This window comes from Poecilia latipinna, unplaced genomic scaffold, assembly GCF_001443285.1.
Source record: "Poecilia latipinna isolate Pla-1442-1.1 unplaced genomic scaffold, P_latipinna-1.0 Scaffold587, whole genome shotgun sequence".
Classification (NCBI taxonomy): Eukaryota; Metazoa; Chordata; class Actinopteri; order Cyprinodontiformes; family Poeciliidae; genus Poecilia; species Poecilia latipinna.
Window position 1 is genome coordinate 80,617 of NW_015113203.1, and position 21,287 is coordinate 101,903.

A 21,287-nucleotide genomic window follows, 5' to 3' on the forward strand; every position below is an offset into this window, starting at 1 on the left:
TCCCAAGACGCTGTTAAGTCCATCCTTTTCCAGATGTAGAAAAAGAAAGTCATATTGAACAACGTTATAAATGGGGGACCTCAAAAGAACCAGAAAAGTGGAAGCTATTCATCATATTTTTGATTTTGGAATTAGATGTTATTCATTTTCTGTGCTGTAATTATTTAAGAATTTAGGGCTGCTGCTTTGGAGGGATGTCGTGTGACAGCTGGGAAAAAAAAATCAAGTCTTTGCAGTTTGCATATTAAGATATTTTATGAAGACACTAAACAAGCCATAACTTCAAAAACTTTTAAACATATCCGACTTATTTAAGTGTCTGAGTGCCCAAACCTTGGTGCTTCTTAGTTTTATTCCCATGATCAAAGTGTAGAAGTCAAAAGTAAAATGATAATGATGTGATTTTGTTTAATCAATTGATCGTAGCTTTTCTAAGAAAAAAAGAAAAGAAAATGCAAGTACCAGGATCTTTTACCTGTGGTTTTTATTTTATTCTGCTTTGAATGAATCCCATGTGTTAACCTGCCAAGTGATACGAATCCTCTCAGAACCAGAGAAAGCGTTGTCGAAAGGACAAAACAAACATGTTAGCAGGAGGGGGAAACACAAAATAACGATTTGTTTCAGGTGTATTTGTAATCGTGGGAATGCCTGTATTTAATGACTTCACCCCTTGTGCTGCAGAAAGAAATAAAGTGGCAGTGTTAACTTGTCTGCAGGCTGGCTGCTGTCCTAATTAAATACAGCCACATCTACTCATTCATGACTTAGCGAATAATGTGACGCTGCAGCAGCTGATCCCATAAAGCTCCATCGGTCGAACGAATCGTTCAATCAAAACCCACGAACCGGAAATTAGCCGATCCAGGAGCTGCCGGTGTTGAATGGGGGGACTGAATGAATCCAGACACTGACAGATCCCAGAGCTCACTTTTATTTCCACCAACCACAGCTCCAACAGTCAGAGTAACAAAAAATGACCGTAAAGCAGATTTACTGCCGGCGAGAAGCGTCTCTGCAGCTCCCTCGAAGCTCATTTCGATCCACGGAGCGAGGAGGGGAGCAGAGAGCTGTCTGCAGCAGCCCAAGTAAGAGCACATCACATCTCTGAGGTCGTTCAGAAAAAAATAAAAATAAAAGGGGGGTGGGGGGAATGGGTGGAATAAGAGTCAAGGTGAGAAAATCCCTCAGAGCCTCCAGTGGCACATATATTTTATTTTTTCCACAAGGAACACACAAACATGCAACAAGGTCATCACAATTCAATAAAGACTGATTGATTAAGAAGCCCTTTATAGTTTAATCAGTGTCTCCCAATAGCTTGCATTTTTGTTAATGTCACACTGCTGGAGGTTAAATCGATTAACAATAAGTGACCGTTTAAAATATTTAATGAAATGACCACCTAAATGCATTAAAAAACAAACAAACAGAAAAACTTTAAATACCATATTGAGTCTGTAGACGCCTGTTGCTGCCTCCAACAGGTTCATCTCAATAAACCAGAATATCATCAAAATGTTATTTCCATAGATCTATTGAAAAAGTAAATAAAAAAAAAACATTGTATAGATTGTGTTGTGTGGAAAATGTTGTGTAATGGCCAAAGCGATCGTGGGAAAACTGCTGACGGTTGTCCAGCAGTCAATCGCTGATATGTTTCCAAAGGAAGGGAAACCACAAAAGTTTACAGTTTGAGTCCAAGCACACTGACAGAGAGTTAAGTGTAAGGGAAAAAGTGTGGTGCAGAAAGGGGCGGATAAGCAACAGGGATCACTGCTAAAGAAAACTGGCTTTTCACATAACGCCGCATGTTAATGGAAGGTTCAGTAGAAGGAAAAAGTGTAGAAGGTAGTTGGTTCTTATACACAAGTGTGTTCCTGGAAAGGTGAAGCGGGGACATGCTACCTGTTAGAGTGCTGCATGCAAGCATGCTAATGGAAAGTTAAGGGGAAGGAAAAACGTAAAAGTGAATAAGCAACAGTATGTAACTGCCTCTATACAAAACGCTGTATAAAAGTGTGTTAATGAAAAATGTAGTGGAGGAAAAACCAGCTTCTTTAGCAGCGACTTTTGTGTCAAAGACTGACCTGCTGGTCAACTGTGGAATAAGCCGTCTGCTTGCTGCGTAAGCGACAAAATCTTTATGTTATAGATTTATTTATTTTTTTTTTGCCTTTTGCAATGTTCACATTTATTTTCTGACAAACTGAATTTTAGTCTTTCATAAGTTGTGAGCTACAACAAAGAAAACAAACAGAAGTACGTAACGATTAAAATACGTCAGAATGAACCTATAGAGACAAAAGTCTCACTTGGCGAATTAAATAATTGAAATAAAAGTACTTTTGATTATATTTTTTTATTTATACAGATGTGCCTGTAAATCAAAACCAATAAAGGCGATAAGATCTTTCTAACCTACTAAAGAATTCAATAAATCAATCTCTTTTTTTTTTTTTTTCCCCAGAAGACACTATGATGTTTTCATAGACAGAACTATGCATTGTCAATACACTTACAGTTTGGCTGACATGCACCTCTAGGAGAACATTACTGCATCTTGAAAGGACATGAACGTAAGCTTTGTTTACTGGAGACACACACACACACAGACACACGCACACACACATGGGAACAAAAACCCAAAACATTTCCACAGTTTTCAGCAGACACTACAAGAGAGTACAGCTGTAAATATATTATGTAATAATAGCTCTGACCACTTATTCCGCCTCTAATCAAATGCAAAAGTATGAAGTGAATAAACAGAACGAAGCAGTAATGTTACATAAGATTCCTTTTGGAGACGATCATTAAAAAATACATAAAAATATATGTTTTCAAATACATCGCATATTATCGTCCTCAGACTGAAACCTCCCCCCTTTTGCTCACAAACCAGGAGGTAGGCAAACTATAGAGGAAATATCCGCTGCCATATAAACCAGTCCTGCTACAGACAAGCTGTGCACTAGAGCTTAAAAATAGGAAATTGCATAAAAGCCTTCTCTCTCTTTATATTCAGGCAGATCATTTTCTCTCCGTTACCGAAACTTCATCCGACATCGAAAGAACGAAGGAAAAAAATAAAAAATAAAATCCCTGATTCACAGCTTTCTCTCCTGCTGTCCCGTTTATTTATTTATCTTTTTTTTTTTTTTTTTTTTTTTTTTTTTTTTAAGAGTGTCAGGAAGGTGCGAAGGAGGAAACCCCTGGAAAAGGAACCGTTTTTAACATCTGGGTCAAACATTGTACTGTAATTCTTCAGAAGTTTTTTTTGTTGTTGTTGTTTAAAACAGATAACATACAAAAAAAATTACAGGACAATTTAGATGATAAATACCTTTTCAAACAGCTGATGTCTTTGGTTCTGGGGACCGTGGTTACAGCTTTTGTTCTTGCTATGAGCCAACATGCTTGTTTTCCAGTTAATAACTTGGCAATGGGTTCCACTGCACTCATGTTGCACACACACACACAGTTAAGGATAACTCCACAGACACAAGCCTTTTATTTCAGCTTGTTGCCTACAGTAAGGGTGCGTTACCCAGCCGCTGGTGACTGACGGTGCTGCAGACATTTACAGAGGAACGGAGCTTTTCTGTGCTTTTGTCCTCCGTTTAATTTACATTTAATGTGGAAGTTTAGAACAGCTTGTCTTGGTAGGTTACCAACTTATCATTATACATATATTTTAACCTGGTTTAGGTTCCACTCATCAAGTGACGAAATTTAACACATTCTTTTGTGTCATGCAATCCAAAACTATCCTCAGATATCCTGTTTTTGTGGAATTGCAAATGTGCACAACTTTGTACCCTGCACACTTATTGGTAGCCCTGGTAAATATGTGTTAAAACTCTTGAATTCATCTTTCATTGGGACACCCTGCCCCTTATCAACCAAGTGTCAAGGGCAAAAGATAAACCTGTAGATTCTTACTGACAAAACTCACACTGAGATCACTTGTTGCAGTTCCAGTATTTTTTTTTCTTTCAGCTACTTATGATTAATATGCTGCAGCCCAACTGGAAAGGTATGTTCTCTTGTCTTTCCCATTTAAGGTGTGGCTAAGAGCATATTGGCCTCTGCATCATATTGGCTAACTATAATTTACCTGAGCAGATCGGAGTAAGATGTGTTAAAGAAATAAAAACGATTGTGTTAATTCATCATAACGAATTGTAAGGAGTTCCAATAATTGTGGTACCTGTAATTTTGAGGAAAAAATAAATACATAAAAAAAAATAAAGCAAATTTCTCTTAAAGTGTAATTTTATCTCGACTAAAAAAAAACTATACTTTTGTTTTTATTTTTATTTTCCATACCACATCTTTACCCAGGGAACCAAAGAAAGAGGGAGGAGATACACTTCCGAACACTATCAGCATGTGTTGGTTTATTTTACCATTATTTGACACCAATTGAAATATTCCTACTTCCACGCAAATGTTTTTTGTTTTTGTGTGTTTGTCCAATATGACCAGATCTTTAACTTGTAAGAAATATGTCAAGCATTTTTTGGGGGTTTGGGGTATCATGTTGGATTGAGTGTTAAATTATCAGACTGGGAATTCCTTTCCTACTGACATTATTGCAAACGACCAATGACGACTGATGGTAAAGATGATTGTTTTTATGGTCTTTGATTTGGTTTACGTGCTGGTCTAATGTTTCATTTTTGCTAAAACCACATCTTACATTTATATCTGCAATTTCACCTTCAGACTGCACAGAAAGGATTTCAAGTTCTGGGCAGGTAAGAAGAAGAAGAGGAAAAGTGGCCTAACTCGTTGGGGAAAAAAAAAACAACATATCTTCATGCTAACCTTCCCTCGCCAATAATAAAAGTCGATTTACTGGATTTACTGGCGTCCGACAGGAAATCAGCAATGCAGATTCTACGTTAAGGTAAGGACAGCCGCTTTCTAACACTACTTGTAATATACAACGTTCATGACGTGTTTCAGTCCCTGACGAACTGACAAACTTTGCCAGAATCCATTTTTGACATGTGTTTGCGTATAAATATGTGGGACAATCTTTTTTTTTTCCGTATATATAAGAGTATAAAAATAAACTAAACTTACGCCACCGACTCAAACTGAGCTCGAAATTAAAGGTATATCACATCTGCAATTATATATCATACATATACTATATATATATATATTGTTTTTCTTTAAAGCATCGCAAGTCAGTTTATAAACATCAACTTTAAAAAAAAGACAGAAAATAGCAATTTTAGACATCTTCTAAAAAAAATAAAGTAAAATAAAAAGACTGATTAAACAGAAAAGTTGCCTCAAGGTGCTATGGAAGACTATGATTCAGCCCCCGAACCAACTCGTCGAATTGATCACATACACTCAGGAGGATTATCCACCGACAGGTTGCAAAGAAACATTATGAGGGCCTTGAGAAGCTCAAAGCTCTCAGATGTTACAAATGAGGAGGATGCAGGAAAAACAAGCAAACAAAAAAAACCCTTCTCTGCCAAAACGCAAGATGAAATTTTGCACCCCTCTTCAACTCTACGGCTGAGAAGAAGCGAGGTCGAAGCCGTGCGTCAGGATCAGCTTAAAACGACTCTGCGTGAGCTCGGTCGGGGAAATGAAATGTTTCACTGCTCGCCGTATGGGCTGCGGAGCTCGGTGTGCTGCCCGTCACGGGAGGCTTGTGTGTCGCAGGCGAGCTCGGAAGAGGAAAAATCGTTGGTGTCTGAGAGGGGGACGTCCATCTGGGAGCTCAGCTGTTCCACTCAAGGACTTAAAACCGGCACTGCGACGCCTCGCAGCAGGGCGATCGCGCTCTCGCTCCTCCCGTATGGTCGGGCGTGATGGATCGAGCCGACGGCCGGGGAAACTTTCGACAGCGGAGAATAATAATAAAGCGGAGCTTTCTGTCCGCGCAGAGGTCGGCCTCATCAGCATCGCCAACGAAACGGATGAGTTTGACCTTCAGCGAAATCCTGCTGCGCAACCTCGACATCCTGTTAGTTGCAGGGCTTTGTTTCGGCCCGTGTGAGATTTGCTCTCTCCGCCAAGCAAATCCAAAATATACGTTTGGGTCTGCACCTCTCAGACGTCTAAACACTTTGCAGAATACCGATTGGTAAACAAATATAAATAAAAGTTGAAGATGACCTTAGATAGCTTTCACCATATCAGGGATTTTCACCTTAAGAGTTGCCCAGGCGGTTTGCTTCGTATTCACACCCCCAGCCGCAAACTTTTAAGCATTTTCATTTGTATTTTTCTTTGTGGAGATCACCACACATCACCTTGAACACGCCATCCCCAAGGCGAAACAGGATGGCGGCAGCATCATTTTCCTCAGCTGGGGCGGAGGAGCTGGTTGGCGTTAATGGGCAGATGAATGGAGTTAATTAAACGGCAGTAATGGAAGAAAACAGAAGAATCTGAAGACGAGCGCAGGCTCATCGGGACAACAACCCTAAGCAAACATGGTAGTGAGTTAGACGGCTCAGTCAAAGCCCAGACCTCGACATCTGTCCCAAAAGAATTGCTGCAGTTGTAGTAAAAGGTTATTTGTAAAAGATTTTGAAAACCATCGTTTTCCGTTTCACTTAACTACGCGCTGTTTTGCGTGAGATTGCTGCACAAAATCCCAATTGAAGTTTATGGTGATGATGTGACAAGGGGTGTGAATACTTTTGCAAAACACGGTTACTGCAATTATCAATTGTAGAATCAAAAACAGCAAAGCAAAAACAAATTACGGTTAAAAATTCTCTCCTGCGTATCTTTGTTATGACAGGCAACAACCGATCCTGCCGTATTTGCTCGACATTCATTATGCAGCAATAGTCGGGGTCATGCATTCAAAAGCTTAGCCTTTAAAACACGTCTGATTTGGACCCTGACCTTCCAACTCGTAAGCGTAGAGCGTTTCAGGGGTTTAAGTCTAAAAGGGGTTTCACGTGCAAAGTGTGGCCTGCAGCTTCCGACGCGAGTATAAAGCCAACCTCGCATCCTCCTCTTGGAGGGAGGGAGCTCCTCGCGGTGGGACTCGACATCCTCAAGGCATGGATCGGGAGACAGCTGGGTGGAGATCAAACATAAAATCTGAACCATTGGTTTCTGCTTCTATTGCTCTTAGTCAGCCACTTCTGAAGGAACGTCTCAGGCTGTAAGCTGTTAAGGAGTCGCCAGACGTAGAGACTGGCACATCATGCATCGTCCCTTTGTTCTCTGAAGTACGCCGTGTTGCTGGTCGCCGCTGTGGCCGGCACGTCAGTCCTTCAGATTGTCCTCGCCGACGCCCTGAGCCGACAGCTCCGTCAAGACATTGTCCAAGTAGTTGGGGTCGGGGTAGCCGTGGCCGGTCAGGTTGGAGCCAAACTCCGTCTTGTGGTGAATCTCGTTCCACACGACCGTGTCCGACTCCCCCGTGGTGCTGGATGTGCCGATGGTGAAGATAAGGCGGCGGTCCCACGCCATGATGAGGAGTTTTAGGACCTGGAGATTCAGAAAAAACAAAAACAAAACAAAAAAAAAAAAAACAACAAAAATATAAATCCAACTTTGGACAAAAGGTAAAATATATATATATATATATATATATATATAAATAAAAGGCTTATTCCTCGTAGAGTAATTAGATACCTCTGTCCCATAACCTGCAGGATTTTACTGAATTTAAATATACATGCAGATGCAGAGAGAGACACGTCATTTATATGAAGAAAGTAAAAAAAAAAACATAATTTCCAGTTAAATAATAATAATAAAAAAGAATATCCTAAAAATCAGTGCTTGCACATCTACGAAACCGCTGATCGGCTGCAGATCATCTGCTGCCTTTGCGCAGCACGTTTACTTCCTGGGACGGAAGTCGGCGCTCACCCTCCTGCCTTTCTCATTGTCGGGGAGGTAGCAGTGTCGAGGGAAGCCTCTCGCACTGAACTTCTTGCCGGGGTTGGGGTGCTCATTGGTCTGACGTGAAGAACAGAAAACACATTTTTAGACTCTTTTCTTAGACCAAGTACAGCTCAACAAGTGCTGGAAATCTCCACGGCGCCCACACGACAAGCTTCATCGTCAGCGTTACTTAAACAGCCCTTGGGGATAGTGAGGATGTGGCGCGTACAGTACTTGATCATGTTTCAGAAAGGCTGTTTGAAGCCCCGCCTCCTCCATGTGGAAATGAAATCACATCATATTGATAAGAAGAGAAACATGCAATCGCTATAGCGTGGGAAACGTGTTTCCCAAAATCTGATATTAACTTTTTGGGATGAATCGTTTTGTCGTCCTTGTTTGTTTCGAAGAAGGTCCCGCTGTTATGTCAGACATTTCCCTCAAATGTCGCAATAACAGATCGCCTTACGAATAATACCACTGTGACGTTTTACTCGAGCTCCGGAATCTACTGAAAGCCGTCAGGGTGCAACGCGGAGAGTGGAGGGAAGAGGGCACAGAGAGACTCAGCAGACTTCCAGTAATGTCCCTGCTAATGATGGATCGTGCTGCGGCGCTGACCGGAGTGGTCGTGACCTCGAGTATTCTGACCCTGGGGACGCGGAGGCTTCTCTGCCGGAGGAGGGAAAAGGTCAGTTTATTGTCTCTGTTAATGCTAATCTCAGCGGTCAGGATAAAATACGCAGCGCTCTGGTTTTCAGACTGGGACTGCACGCGCCAAAAGATAAACCACACCCACAGCACTGAGACTGCAGTTTCCTCCAAGTCCCAAGCAAGCGCTTCACCTTTCTGCACAAGCGTCCTTCTGACGAAACGAAGCAGATAAATCGGCTGAAGAGGTTCAGACGCGGGGAGAGACAGCGGATCGACGCGAGGAGGCGGCTGCATTGGATCCAGTGAATGAGACGGGCCTCACCTGGATCCCGGCGGGGATGTCGTACACGATGCGGATGGTTTTGCATTCCGAGTAGCCGGGCAGAGAGTGGGGGATGACGTGGTACTCCATCTTCCCAGGGGGTTGGGTGCCTGTTTTCTCCCCGTAGATTGTCTTACACGTTGGGCACTGCAGGCTGCCGTCCTGGTTGCAAAGAAAGCGAGCTTAGTTAGAGTCAATCACGCGATAACGACTGCTGCTGCTGGCGCGTGAGTTAAAGACTTCAGCGAGAGAAATACAATACTCTGTCTGAGACGAACTGAAGGCAATTTGTGATCAAAACTTTAAAGTCCTGAAGTTAAAAATGCAGGAGAAAAACAGCAACTTCGTGCTTAAAGTGAATCGACGTCCGCAGACGTGGTAAATATACGTCTGGGTTGGGTCAGTTTTCTCCTTTACGTCCCCTCCCCCACCTGTTGCAGAACATGGGGCGACAGAAAACTACTTGACTTAAAACAGAGAAAGATTGAACTGATTCAAATCATTTACAATCGCAAAAACAAAAATATGTGACTGGATCTATGAAGATGTAGTTTGTAAGCTACCAGAGCAGATAGCTGGGCTAATTATCCAGTTTATATCTGGTGATTAAACTCCCTGTGCTAAAAAGTAATTCACCTCTTTACAGATTTCATCCGTTTGTGGCTTTTTATCTCACTTCAAGTTTTCAGAATACCAAACTTGTACCAACTGAGACACGCAGTCATCATGTTTAAAGATTTTATCGATTCTAGACGTCTGCCAGTTATTCAGTCTAGGTTTGCTTGTGGGTAAAAAAAAAAAGAGTTAATCTTAGTTAGTTCATTATTAAGAAGAAAAAAAAACAAATTGGGTAGCTTTAACCTAAAAAAAGAAGAAAATCAATTCATCATTTAGAAAAAATAGATTTTTTTATTTCCTAGATAATATTTATTGCTGCAAAGAAGGTTGTTAGAAACAGCCCGTCATTTACCTACTTTGAGGGGTTTTTGTTGCAGTATGCATCTTGTGATAAAATCAGCACGTTAAAATTGAGCTGGATGAAATGATGCATGTTTTTTTTTTTTGCATAACTCCAGCAAATGAAAGTAAATAAAAACCGAATTACAGTTGCATTTCAGAGTAAAAGTCTAAACTCATGTGAGAAGCAATGTGAAGTTTTGCTATTAAAAAGGTTAAGTAAGACATTTACTTACAGGTTTCATTTTTTTTTCCAGAAAAAAATGAAACCTGTTTAAGGCAGAACAATGGAGCCCATTTAATGTATGACATTCGTTTTTCTTTTTGAAACTTAAAACTGAACACTCACCAGTGAACCCGTGTAGGTGGTAAGAGAGAGAGAGAGGAGAGAGGAGGGGGTTTGGCGCTTTGAGTGATTAAGTACTTTGCATACTCGTTGAAAGGCATTGTTATAATTTGTAAATGCCATATTTAATGTTATGATTAGCACAAAAGCTGAAAAGCAAAAGACAAAACCTATGAAACTGCCCCCACGCTGCTCGTTAGCTCCACGCGCATTTTTAAGGTGCAATCAGAAGAACCGATGACGGCCGACTAAATGCGCTTTCTGCATTTCAAGGAGTCAAAATGAAATCAACAGAATTCGCTGTGATTTTATGAAACGCCGTGCTGACACACAGGTTCTATGCTCAATAATTTACCGCCGTTGTGAGAACCAATCGAGCTCTGAGATATCGAAAGGTTTATTTGAGCCTGGAGCGACATCATAACAACGTCTGGCTCGCAAGCTTTTACCCACCTTATTGCCATTGTTGTACATGGCCACCAGGCACAGCAGATGGTACATGTGACCACATTTGCCAAGTTTGCCCACCAACTCTGGCTTGATGCCTTTGTGCTGCAGGATGCCTTCGTAGCCCGATGACATCGCCAGCCTCTCCATGCAGATGGTGCAGTCCTGGAAGAGCCAACCAGAAATACTTCTGCTGCCATGGTTGCGTGTGTGTGTGTGTGTGTGTGTGTGTGTGTGAGTGAGAGTCTTTCACTCCCAGTTAGGATGCTGAATAGTGACAGATTGCATCTGTTGGTAGATAGGAAACTTTTTGCTGCTTTTTTTTTTTTTTTTTTCCTCATCTGGCACCACTTTAATCTTCTCTGTGTATCTTCGGACCACATCCTCCGGGTTTTTACCTGGTTATGAAATCAAACAAAAAGAAATGATCCTCCAACAAATTGTAGCAAAACCTGAAGTATGATTAAACATTTTTTTTTTTTCGCCTTGAAACGAATTAATCTTTTATCTCAGAAGCACAAATTCACCCTGAAAATGTCAGAACATTTATTCAACAGGGGGAAAAAAAACCCCAAAAAACATTGGCACAATTATTAGCACTCCTGTTGTACCACAGGCCACAGGAGTGCTAAGCTAAGAAACTGATTTTCCCGTTTGGCTAAAAGAAATACTTTTATTGAATGTTCCAAATGATTGGACGTATTACCACATGTACTTTCTATCTGCAAAATTAATTAAAAGGTTTTGCCTTTGTCCTCAAAACAACAACACATTTGTTTCTTTTGTAAAACACATGCTTTCACTAATTTGAGTTTTATGAGTTTGCAACACGAGATAAGTGTGTTACAATATAGATTTATGGCTGCACGAAGAGAAACAAGTAATTGTGATAATGCAACTTAAAAATGTGATAATGCAGCTCAAATTTCTCTGACCCTGCTTTCTTTTCTACGGTGCAAACAGGTTTTCAATGACTTGGCTCCCAGGTTCTCATTGCGATAAGGTTGATTTTTATGTTAGGTGAAGCATTTCTGTTAATTAGGCAACATCAAAAAATCATTATCCTGCTGAAAGACTTGATGCCGACCCATTTTCATTATGCATCGTTTCATTATTCATTGTGCCATGAACTCCAGCTACATAGGCTCCCCGCGGCCTTCGGAAAAGAAACACACCATCTCAGGTTCGTCGCCGTACGCGACACCGGACGGCTTTTTCACATATTTATACTTCGTTTCAAGCCACACCTACACTTGGATGCCAAAAAAACACAACAACTTGATATTCTCACAAATCAAAGCACAGAGATCCAGTTAAGCTGCTAACAGAGTTCAGCAAAATCCATGTTTGTGTTTTTAAAATTATGAAGAAAATGATTACCCTCCTGGTTCCCCGGTTCGTGGCTGAGATGTGAACTGCGTCTCATGTTTGTTAAGGAAACTTGTCCTAAAACGGTGAGTTTTGACTTTTTTTTTTTAATCTTTTACTTACCTTACTATATCCTGCTCATAATCTATGGTGACAAAATAAATATGGGTCCTCCTCTGGCCTAGAGGCCAGTGGCTAAATGAAATGGTCCTCTGTATCATGACATATTTAAACCCTCAGGGAAACGGCACATCATTTATTATTAATTAAACATTCCTAGAAACTGAGATCACCTTAAAATAAGCCTTAAAATGATCTGGTTTAATCTAGATACCAATAGTTACTTCTTATTGTGGGGTTTTATCTCTGCTTTATGAATTAAAGGTTTGATATTTCTCTACATTTTTCAGATTGAGATTCTCCTACTACGACGGAACATGAATTTATTTTTAAAATATTGCTGCATCTTAATAAAAAATTGTGTTTGCAAATGTGGCACTGGGATTTTTACTGATGTTTTTTGTGATATGAAAATATGCTTTGCCCGTATATGGTCCAGACGTGTGATGTTAAAGAGGAGGTCACCTTCAAACCGGCACATAACAAACAGCCTTTCCCTACACTCCCTGATAATCCCTGTGTGCAACCAGGCTACCATGGCTGAGAGAACACACACACACACACGCACAAACATGCACAGCTTACACCCCTAATACGCTTATAGGCAACCTCTCTCCCCCATGAGCCTTTGTTTGTTCATTTGAGGCACAGCCAGCGACCAAAAGCAGGGGCAGCGGTGGAAAGAGACAGAAAAGCTTCGGCACAGAACAAGCAGAGAGGGAGGAGAGAGAACAGGAAAGAGGAGAGGGATATAGGTGCATGAATAAAAGGATATTGCACAACTGGGAGGGCTTAATTAGTCAGATCAGAAACCTCCCAGACATTTTTTTTTAATGTGCAATAAGCAGAGTGAGCATAAAAAAAAAAATAAAACCTCGCTAATCTCCAGGCTGTTCAGTGCCACCCAGTTAACGTGAGTTTTTATTCTACGATTACAGACAGGGTCAATATCCCTGCTAATATTGGTCACAAAGTCTATAATTTCTAATGTTATTGTCATTGTAAGCTTATATTAAATGAGGCAAAAATACCAAAGTAGTTATTAGGGGCTGGAAAGACCAATGTTACATTTTTCATTGAGCCACTTTGGTGCGCCAAACTTTTTTTTTTCCCCAGACGTTTTCTTTGTAAAATATTACAAAAGTATTACAATAGTCCTACTGACCAAGACTTGACGGGTGAAAAAATAAACCCTCTGTCTGTCATAGGGTAGCTTCAAGCTTTGACATGAACTGAGGAGAGTTGCTTGTTATGAGCAAATGTACGCAGCTAAAGTAAAAAAAGAAAAAACAAGCACAAAAACAAACATTTCCAGCTAACAAAACTTGTCAACCCTTTGATTTTTATTTTTTTTTACTCAATGATGAAATCAAAATGGAAATGCCCATTTTCTTTACTGCAGGTATTTTTTTGACTCAATTATTCACAACATCAGAGGCGCCAATGTAATTAAAGCCAATAACGATTGCTAAGTTCTGCTGATAGCCTGAGGAAACGCTCACAATGAATCAGCATGCACCGGAGCAGGTTATTCCCTTAAGGGAGACGGCTCTTATTAATACATCAGAGCATTTCCTGCTACGTTATGCCAAGTTTCCTGACTGTGAAATTGTCCTATATCATCCAGTTCCTATATATCCGATTATTAACCTGGCACCTAAATCCCGTTATGGCTTCTTTTTCCAGCGTCGACACTCGTCTGACCCAAAATCCGCCTGCACCTGCCAGTACAGGATGTAGTTTGTGTCGCTTCGGCCACAAACACGCAGCTTGAAACTTGGCACGATGCGTTCTTGTGTTACGGTGAACTCGCAAATCTGGCAACACTCCAGCCGCCTTGTAAGGTTTTCTAATGGATCCCCAGACCGAGAAGGAATCTGGTTATTTACAGTTTTTCCTCGGTCGCTTCGGTGCGTTTTTCCAAATCGATTTTCGAGATTTGCAAAGCAGCAGGTGCGTTTTTTCAAAGTGATTCGTACAAAATAGCAAAGCAAAATTCCAGTTTCTTCCTCAAAATTAAATATGGGTATGGATAAACTAGACAGTGCTTCAGAGTGTTAAGTACGGAGTTTGGATATGACAGTCAAATTGATTAGTCATGTTGTCAATATAGTAGAGAGAGAGATAAACTATGGCTAAACTTTTGATGACAAGAATTGTAAATTGGACAAGATTCACATTTATTTATTAATTTATTGTCTGTGCTTTACTCACACAGTAAAGTGTGTGAGCATAGCAAAGGGAATCTTAAAAGGACAAATGCACCGTCACCCCAATCAATTATGCGCCCTGTGGTCCAGGCCGCTCCACTGGGAGGCCTGCATCCATCAACCAGCAGTTCACTGGAGGCCAGATTGCTCCACCCAGACAACATACAGTGGATACAAAATACAACACACCTGTTAAAACATATAAAATTCCTCCTTCCCTTCGTTGAGTTGAGTATCCTGTATGAAAAATAAAAAGTCTCCTGGGTCGGGATCTGGAAAGTGAAAAATACACGAAAACCTGTTTGCACAGATGTGCTTCACAACCGTAAAGCGAATACTTTGTTGGACCATTATTTGATTTAGTTAAATTTTATGATTGTTGTATTGATTTTGACTTGTGCTCAGACTCTCAGGAAAACATTTTCTCTCCTGGATTTTGGATCAGAGGTGTCTGGCATTTAGAACCGTTTCAGGATTTTACACGGCACGACAAGAAGTCTATAGTGACATCTGAATAAAAAGCAAGGAGAGAAAATGACGCTGCCACCACCATGTTTCCCTGTGGGTCTTTTACCGGTGACGTTTGGTTACGTCAAACACTAATCGACTGTTTTGCCTCAGTGGAAACCTCCTGCCATTTTAAGATAAGTGGCTCGTAAAATCGTTGACATGCACTGAACACACGTTCAAACCCAAACGTAAATTTAGCTTGGTTTCACCAAATTACAATTACAGCTTAGTGGAACATCCTGCAAGGTGAACCTGCTCTTTGCTCTTGTTGATGGGTGGTGGGTGCATTTTATTGTCGTCAGCTGTCCAGAAACGTTTTGCCAAACATCAGCAGAAAACACTGACGATTGTAAAGTATTGTAATCCAAGCAGAGCCTTCATGAAAACCTTCCAGCAGTTTATTTCGGAGGATGGGATGAAATGTAAGCAAACAGACGGCCGATACAGATGCACTGCGAAACTTGGCAGGACACTCAGCCGAGTGTCGGTGGATCAGCGGTTCCTTTCGCCGCAGAGTGCGGGGTTTCCGCGCAAAGAGTTCGACCTCGACTCGTTTGCTCTGATCAGGCCGGTTTTCTCAGACTCACCTCTCTTCAGGTGCTTCTTCTTGGTTTTGCGCCGCATGCCATTGATCCCTGGCACAGGCTTCATGTCGCTCTTGTTGATGGGTGGTGGGTGCAGGATAGGCTTTGGAGCTCGAGTCAGACAAACGGGTAGACCTGCAGCGCACATCAGGATACCTGTCATCCCTGATACATATGTACGCACGCACACGTAAACACAGAGAAGAGTGGGAAAAGAACAGCGACAGTCACTCATTTCCTTTGGGATAAAAATCTATAGATTAAAACATTTTGATGTGGGGATAAAAAACAGACGGAAGAACCTCTTATAGTTTTTTTTTTTTCTTTTTTAGAAAAATATGCTGCAAGCGTGGTGATTCCTAACCTGCTAGCGCTGGGTGCACAGGTCCAGACCCAGTCAGATTTTTCACTGGTAAAGCAGGAACGCTGTAAGGAGAAAGAGAGAGAGAAAAAAAGCCAAAAGCAGAAAACAGAAGTGAGTAATGTTGCTGAAAGTAAATGGCCCAAATAGTGCACCATTACTTGAGATCTGAGAAAAAAAGAAAAAGAAAAAAGAAACCAGAAAGCAGCCTACTGTTCCCTGCATCCCACTATAAATACTGAAGCTGAAATGTCATGCACTTCAGCAGACACTGCTGCAATGGGGTTGAGACGGCTTGACTCGTGCACAAAGCACCGCAGCGGAGCCTGATTCAGGATGACATTTGGAGAGCTTGGACTTTGTGGCGAACACAGACGACAGTTCACTTGCCCACATTTCAAACTCTCCGGAGCAGAGCGGACAAAAGCCAGCGGTGTATTAATAGCGTAGGATCCAGCGACTCTTTCTGAGGGGCCGAAACCTCAATTCAAGCGGCGTCGCCCCGCTGAGCAGAGCTCAGGAACTACAATTGCCTCTTCTAGCACGAAACACGATGCTGCGCAGCAGACGCCAAAGCTCGAAAGAAATAATTGGTTCTTGCGAGTTTTAGGGCCTCTGGCTAGAATGAGAGGCTTGTATTAAATCACATCAAACTTCAGAACAACAACAACAAAAAAAAATCATACCCAGAACAAGAAGTTCACTTAAAAAAAAAGAAAAAAGGTCCCATTATAAACGAACAAGAATCAGAGGATTTTTTCCATTTTTAGCTTCATCCCTGACTGTTCCGTTGGTAACTAGGCAATCCAATCTTTTTATGACCAGTGAACGCACCACGCCTGCCTAAACACTGACAAGCTCTGATGTAAAACAACACTCATCAGTGACGAAGTCATTACTGAAGAAATAACAAGCAAAGCAACTGCTCTTGTTGTTAAAAGACTATAAAAGGAGAAGGACAGCACCTTACTTTTCACCAACTACTTTTGTAAACATTTTCTAAAGTTAGTCGTCATCGACCCCGTTGTTACCTGTGGTGGAGAATTTGACCACAATGTCCTAAATGTGTTCAGATAGCTGAGATAGAGGATGCATGCTAATCACACACTGTGTCAGCTTAGGTAGTTTGAATTGACATAACTGAGCTATTTCCCTCAAAACACTGTTTCTCTGGCTGTACAGTCTGGCAAAGGGCATCAATTAACACCTTCTCACATTTCTTTGGGCCAAAAAAAATATGATTTTCTCAATATGAATTTATGCGCCAAACAAATTCACTGCCAGAAATGTGACTTGCCTTTTTTCCCCCCTTAGTTTGTAATTTATTGAAGAAGATGAGAAAACCAGAAGATTTTTATTTTTATTTTGTTTTTTTAAGAAATCCTGAAAAGTTCTCGGTAAATATTCAGTTACTTCCAGAAAGGTCTCCGTTCACACCAAAACACAGCACAATAAAACTCGTTCAAAACTCCTAAAATACTTTGACAGAATTTTTTTTTTTGTGCTGAACTAAATTTGCAGTGGCCATACTGACATTAATACTTGCAGCACGCGCAGTGGTCAAAAGTCAATTTATATGATCTGATTAAAAGATAGATGGGTTTAATGTCTATGTGCTCCAGCACAGAAATAAATAAATAAATAAATACAACACAGGTCAAGACAAATTTTGACCAACGGTTTCACAAGCAGTCCAAGTCGTTCCTTGATTGAGGACAGTAATTATACCTGTGTCACTATAGTCTGCACATAAATGAAGACCACAGGCTATGGAGGCTACAGCTTGCATACAAGTGTCTACAAAACTTTAGTTAGAAAAGGAGTAAGGAGCAGATGAGGCAAAGCAGGGTGCACATCAACGTAGACCCACTGGGTCCACGGTGACCTGACCTCTTGTTCTCGCGACCTTGACAAACAGACACGATGCTCATTTATCTGTAGTCGGTTCATCTTATAATCTTACATTCCCAAGTTTATTAACCACAAACCGGCCCACAGCTGCACACAGGCCTTTTGAGTCTTGTTACCGTTTGACCGTTGTGGACCGTCGGAGGTCGTTGGCCCTCCGGTTCTCCAGAAGAGCACAGATCCACATCGGCAGTGCGCTTTGATACAAGCGAAAGCCCTTTGTTCCTGTGCCAGGGGGATGCCCTTCTGTGAATTAAATGCAACAACAGAAGCAGGACACGAGGTCGGGATGAGAAGCTCATGTGTCCCATCCCTTCTCCAGCATGTGCGGTTTCTCACCTCCGTTTTGGCGGGAACGCAAATCTGTTCTGATTTGCTGATTTTTTGTTTTTTTTGTTTGTTTTGTCTCTCTCTTATTATTCTAACCAGAAACTTCAACCAACACAAATCAGTGCATAGTTTTGAAGTGGAATGAAAGTGCTCTGTGATTTTCACAATAAAACGTTTCTATAAAGCATGCAGTGCAGCCACCTTTCCATCCAACATCCCTGCATGAAATCCAGTACAACTCAGAAATCCCCTACTTGGCATATAGAGTCTATAATGTCAGTTATATCTGCACACTTTCAAGACTTTCACTTTATGTACCGTCGTCTTTAATGACAATTCTACACGGTGTCACTGCTCTGTGTTGGTCCGTCGCATGAAAACTCAAGACAACACATTGGTGTTGTGGTCATAGAAAAAGGGAGTGTGAAGATTTTGAACTCAACTGTGAGTGCGAGCATGCAGCAGCCGAAAGAGCGAGAGGTTTTTCAACAACAGAGAGTGATTTCACACCTTAAACCCCAACACAGGACTTAATGTTATCTCTCAGCTCAGAGAGGGCGCTCAGGAAAAAAAAAAGAAGCTAAAACAAAACACCGAGTCGATACTTCACGACACGCGGCTGCCCTTTCACTCAATAAAGGTATCAGCTTGATTGAGAGCTTAGCCAGTGTTTGTTTCCACTGCTGTGGATAAAGGAACGCTAGCTTAGCAGTAAATTTCAAAGGTAAGGTCGATGATGTGAGGCATCAAATGAACAACAACAACAAAAACAACCCAAAAATCCCCAAAAAGACAAAAAATGAAATAAATAGCGCTGCCCGGTGGGAAATCTTCCCTCTCACTTAAACACACACTTAAATGGAAACCAAATGAGAGCAGATGAGGGACAACATGCCTCTGTTTATGTGTGCATGTATAATTCATGGCGTCCACAGAGCGCCGTGATCAAACAGATCATTTACATCAGGGGAAGGACAGGGACAGAGCAGCGAAGGAGCCTTTAGCATAATGTACCGTCTGCACGTACATTTTGTTCCAGGACACGACGTTTATCCGGCGTCGGAAACACGGCTCGACGTTTAACGGAGATGCCGTTTTGTCTCGTGGATATTTTCAGCTCCAGCTGACGATAACTCCCATCACGATAAATGTATCGATACAAACCATCGGGTTAGGTTTGTCTGCCTCAGGTAGGAAGAAAAAAGCCCTTATCCGGATTATTTATTTTCCGCCTCGACAAAGATTCATCCTGAGCTCGTAAACAAACTCCTGTACCTTAATCAGATGTTTTATACTTTACGTTTGAGACATACCATCAACGCTAGAAAGCGGTTTGTCTACAAAGCTGCATCTTAAAATCGGATAAATCGCCGCCGTCTTCTGACTCCTTCCTCCTCTCCGGACTACTTTAAATAAAGAAGTACGTATCCCTCATCTGGAGGCAGCGACCCTGTCCATCACGGTAGACAGCGATGATGGTGCCTGCAGCTGCACGACTTCCAGGGTTTAACCATGGAGTAGTTCCCCCGGTCGTTCCTTTTAAAACAGTTGATAAAATGTGGGGGGAAAAATCAAGCAGCTTTTTTTTTTTTTTTTTTTCCAACCCATACTTTGCATGTGCAATCTGCAGCACACTTACAAAGCAGGTAGCTCTCTCTAACAGGCAGACACAAATATGTCTCATGAAGTATAAGAGATCAGAACGCAGAATCAGCTTTTGTGCAAGTAATGATAATCTTTTTCTTTTTTTTTTCCCCATACAAAGAGCTTTTCACAAAACGGGAGGACAAAAAGATGCCAACTCTGACTCGTTCGCTAACCAGGCAACAGATGTTCTCGCCACAAACAGAGCAGGTGCAGAGGCGATCAAAGAGAAAGAGAAAAAAATATTTCCTCACAGAACGCTCCAACATCTGTGAGAACATCTGATTTTTTATTTTTTATTTTTCCCCATCACAAAAGAGTCCGCTCTGAAAGAAACAACGCATCAGATTATAAAATGATGCACTACTCTCTAAAAGTACGGACTGTTCGGACATATGTCGGGAAGTTTTTGGAATATGTTATTATATTGTTTTTACCCAAAATAAAGGCAGGTTGCATTCACAGAGTGAATACATTGGAGGTCTCTGTAGTCCAACGGGATTTAAGAGAATTTATCCAACTAGAGAAATAATTTAGCAAATTATCAGGCTGAAGTTTATCACCTGTGATAAATCTCCTGTGTCAAAATCCTAACCCACTTTAAGGAGGTTTGTGATAGTTCAGGCAGTCTGTATGCTGTAAATCTTGTTGTTCTTTGAGAATTTGTCCTTAAAAGTTTAATGCCTGGGTTAAATCTGTGCAGACCTCCTCGGTGCAGCGTGAGGTTCATTCTGCTGGGGAAACCCAAAAACTCTCTCACAAAGTGTTCAGAAATTTGCAACATCCTGTGCTCATATTTTATTCATCTCTTCTTCTTAGATATAAAAACCCAAATTTAATTCCAACACTTGGCATAGAAACAGAGGGATAGCTAAACATTAAGGCATTTGATCTGAACAGATTCAGATTTTTTTATTTTTTTTTTTTTTTGAAATCTCAAACTAAATCAAGGCTCGTTTTGGGAGCCACTCCTGGTCTTCGGAGTTGCAATTTAAACTGAATCTAATCAGTCAAAAATCAAAAGAGAAAAAATTCCCACACCTCACGATGAAACGGCGACGTCGGCCTGCGCGCAGACGCAACATATCGCAGCGCAACATCAGCGTGAGCAGGCACAGAGCTTCAGCGTTTCCTCTGCGATTCTGCTGCTGTGGCACTTCAGTTTCGCCGAGGACGTTGAGCAAACCGCACAAAACCTTTGTCACCACTGCGTTTCTTCTTACGCTGTGAGAACGTTCGCCTCAAAGTTTTTCTGTCTCTGCTTTCCTGTCTTCACACACACACACAAAAAAAGAATCTTACGCAGGATCGTGTTTTTTTAAGGGTTTTTAAGTCAGAAAAAACACATGTAACTGTTTAAAGAGTCCGCAGCTTCATCGCTGATGCTGCAGTGCCACATTAATCATGGCCTCTGGCAGGTCGGGGCATACGGGTCGGCTTCTTCTCCTCCTCTCGGTGCCATTCTTTCACTCCTGAGGGAATATTCAAGCTTTCTTTTAGGGCCTAATCGAATGTCATCCTTCATTAGACCCACGGCATTAAGCCCAGTTTAAAAAAGAAATGCTGATAAAGAACTAAAATCCACTTCATCTGCTCATCATGCATTATGAAAACAAATGTGGATAAAAATTTATGAGTA

The 21,287-nt window shown here is 41.3% G+C and overlaps 1 protein-coding gene and 1 long non-coding RNA gene across 5 annotated transcripts in view; one reads left to right on the top strand and one right to left on the bottom strand.

Moving 5' to 3' along the window:
* The first annotated feature begins 591 nt into the window (after positions 1-591).
* LOC106953540 (uncharacterized) lies at positions 592-4,811 on the top strand. Its single transcript, XR_001426210.1, has 2 exons — positions 592-1,888; positions 1,946-4,811. It is a non-coding gene; the product is annotated as an uncharacterized LOC106953540 (long non-coding RNA).
* The window catches only part of dtx1 (deltex 1, E3 ubiquitin ligase), a 53,075-nt gene continuing 36,269 nt past the window's right edge, over positions 4,482-21,287 (bottom strand). For 2 of the 4 annotated variants that reach the window (XM_015042375.1, XM_015042373.1), the window contains exons 4-10: positions 15,770-15,831; positions 15,409-15,570; positions 10,950-11,011; positions 10,620-10,778; positions 8,864-9,025; positions 7,873-7,962; positions 4,482-7,485 (exon numbers count right to left, since the gene is read on the bottom strand). In XM_015042375.1, coding sequence (XP_014897861.1) covers positions 7,261-7,485; positions 7,873-7,962; positions 8,864-9,025; positions 10,620-10,778; positions 10,950-11,011; positions 15,409-15,570; positions 15,770-15,831 — 922 coding nt within the window. In that variant the 3' untranslated portion in view covers positions 4,482-7,260. Of the gene's footprint in view, positions 7,486-7,872; positions 7,963-8,863; positions 9,026-10,619; positions 10,783-10,949; positions 11,012-15,408; positions 15,571-15,769; positions 15,832-21,287 lie in introns of all 4 variants that reach the window. The other 2 variants (XM_015042376.1, XM_015042374.1) reach the window with 2 other exon arrangements.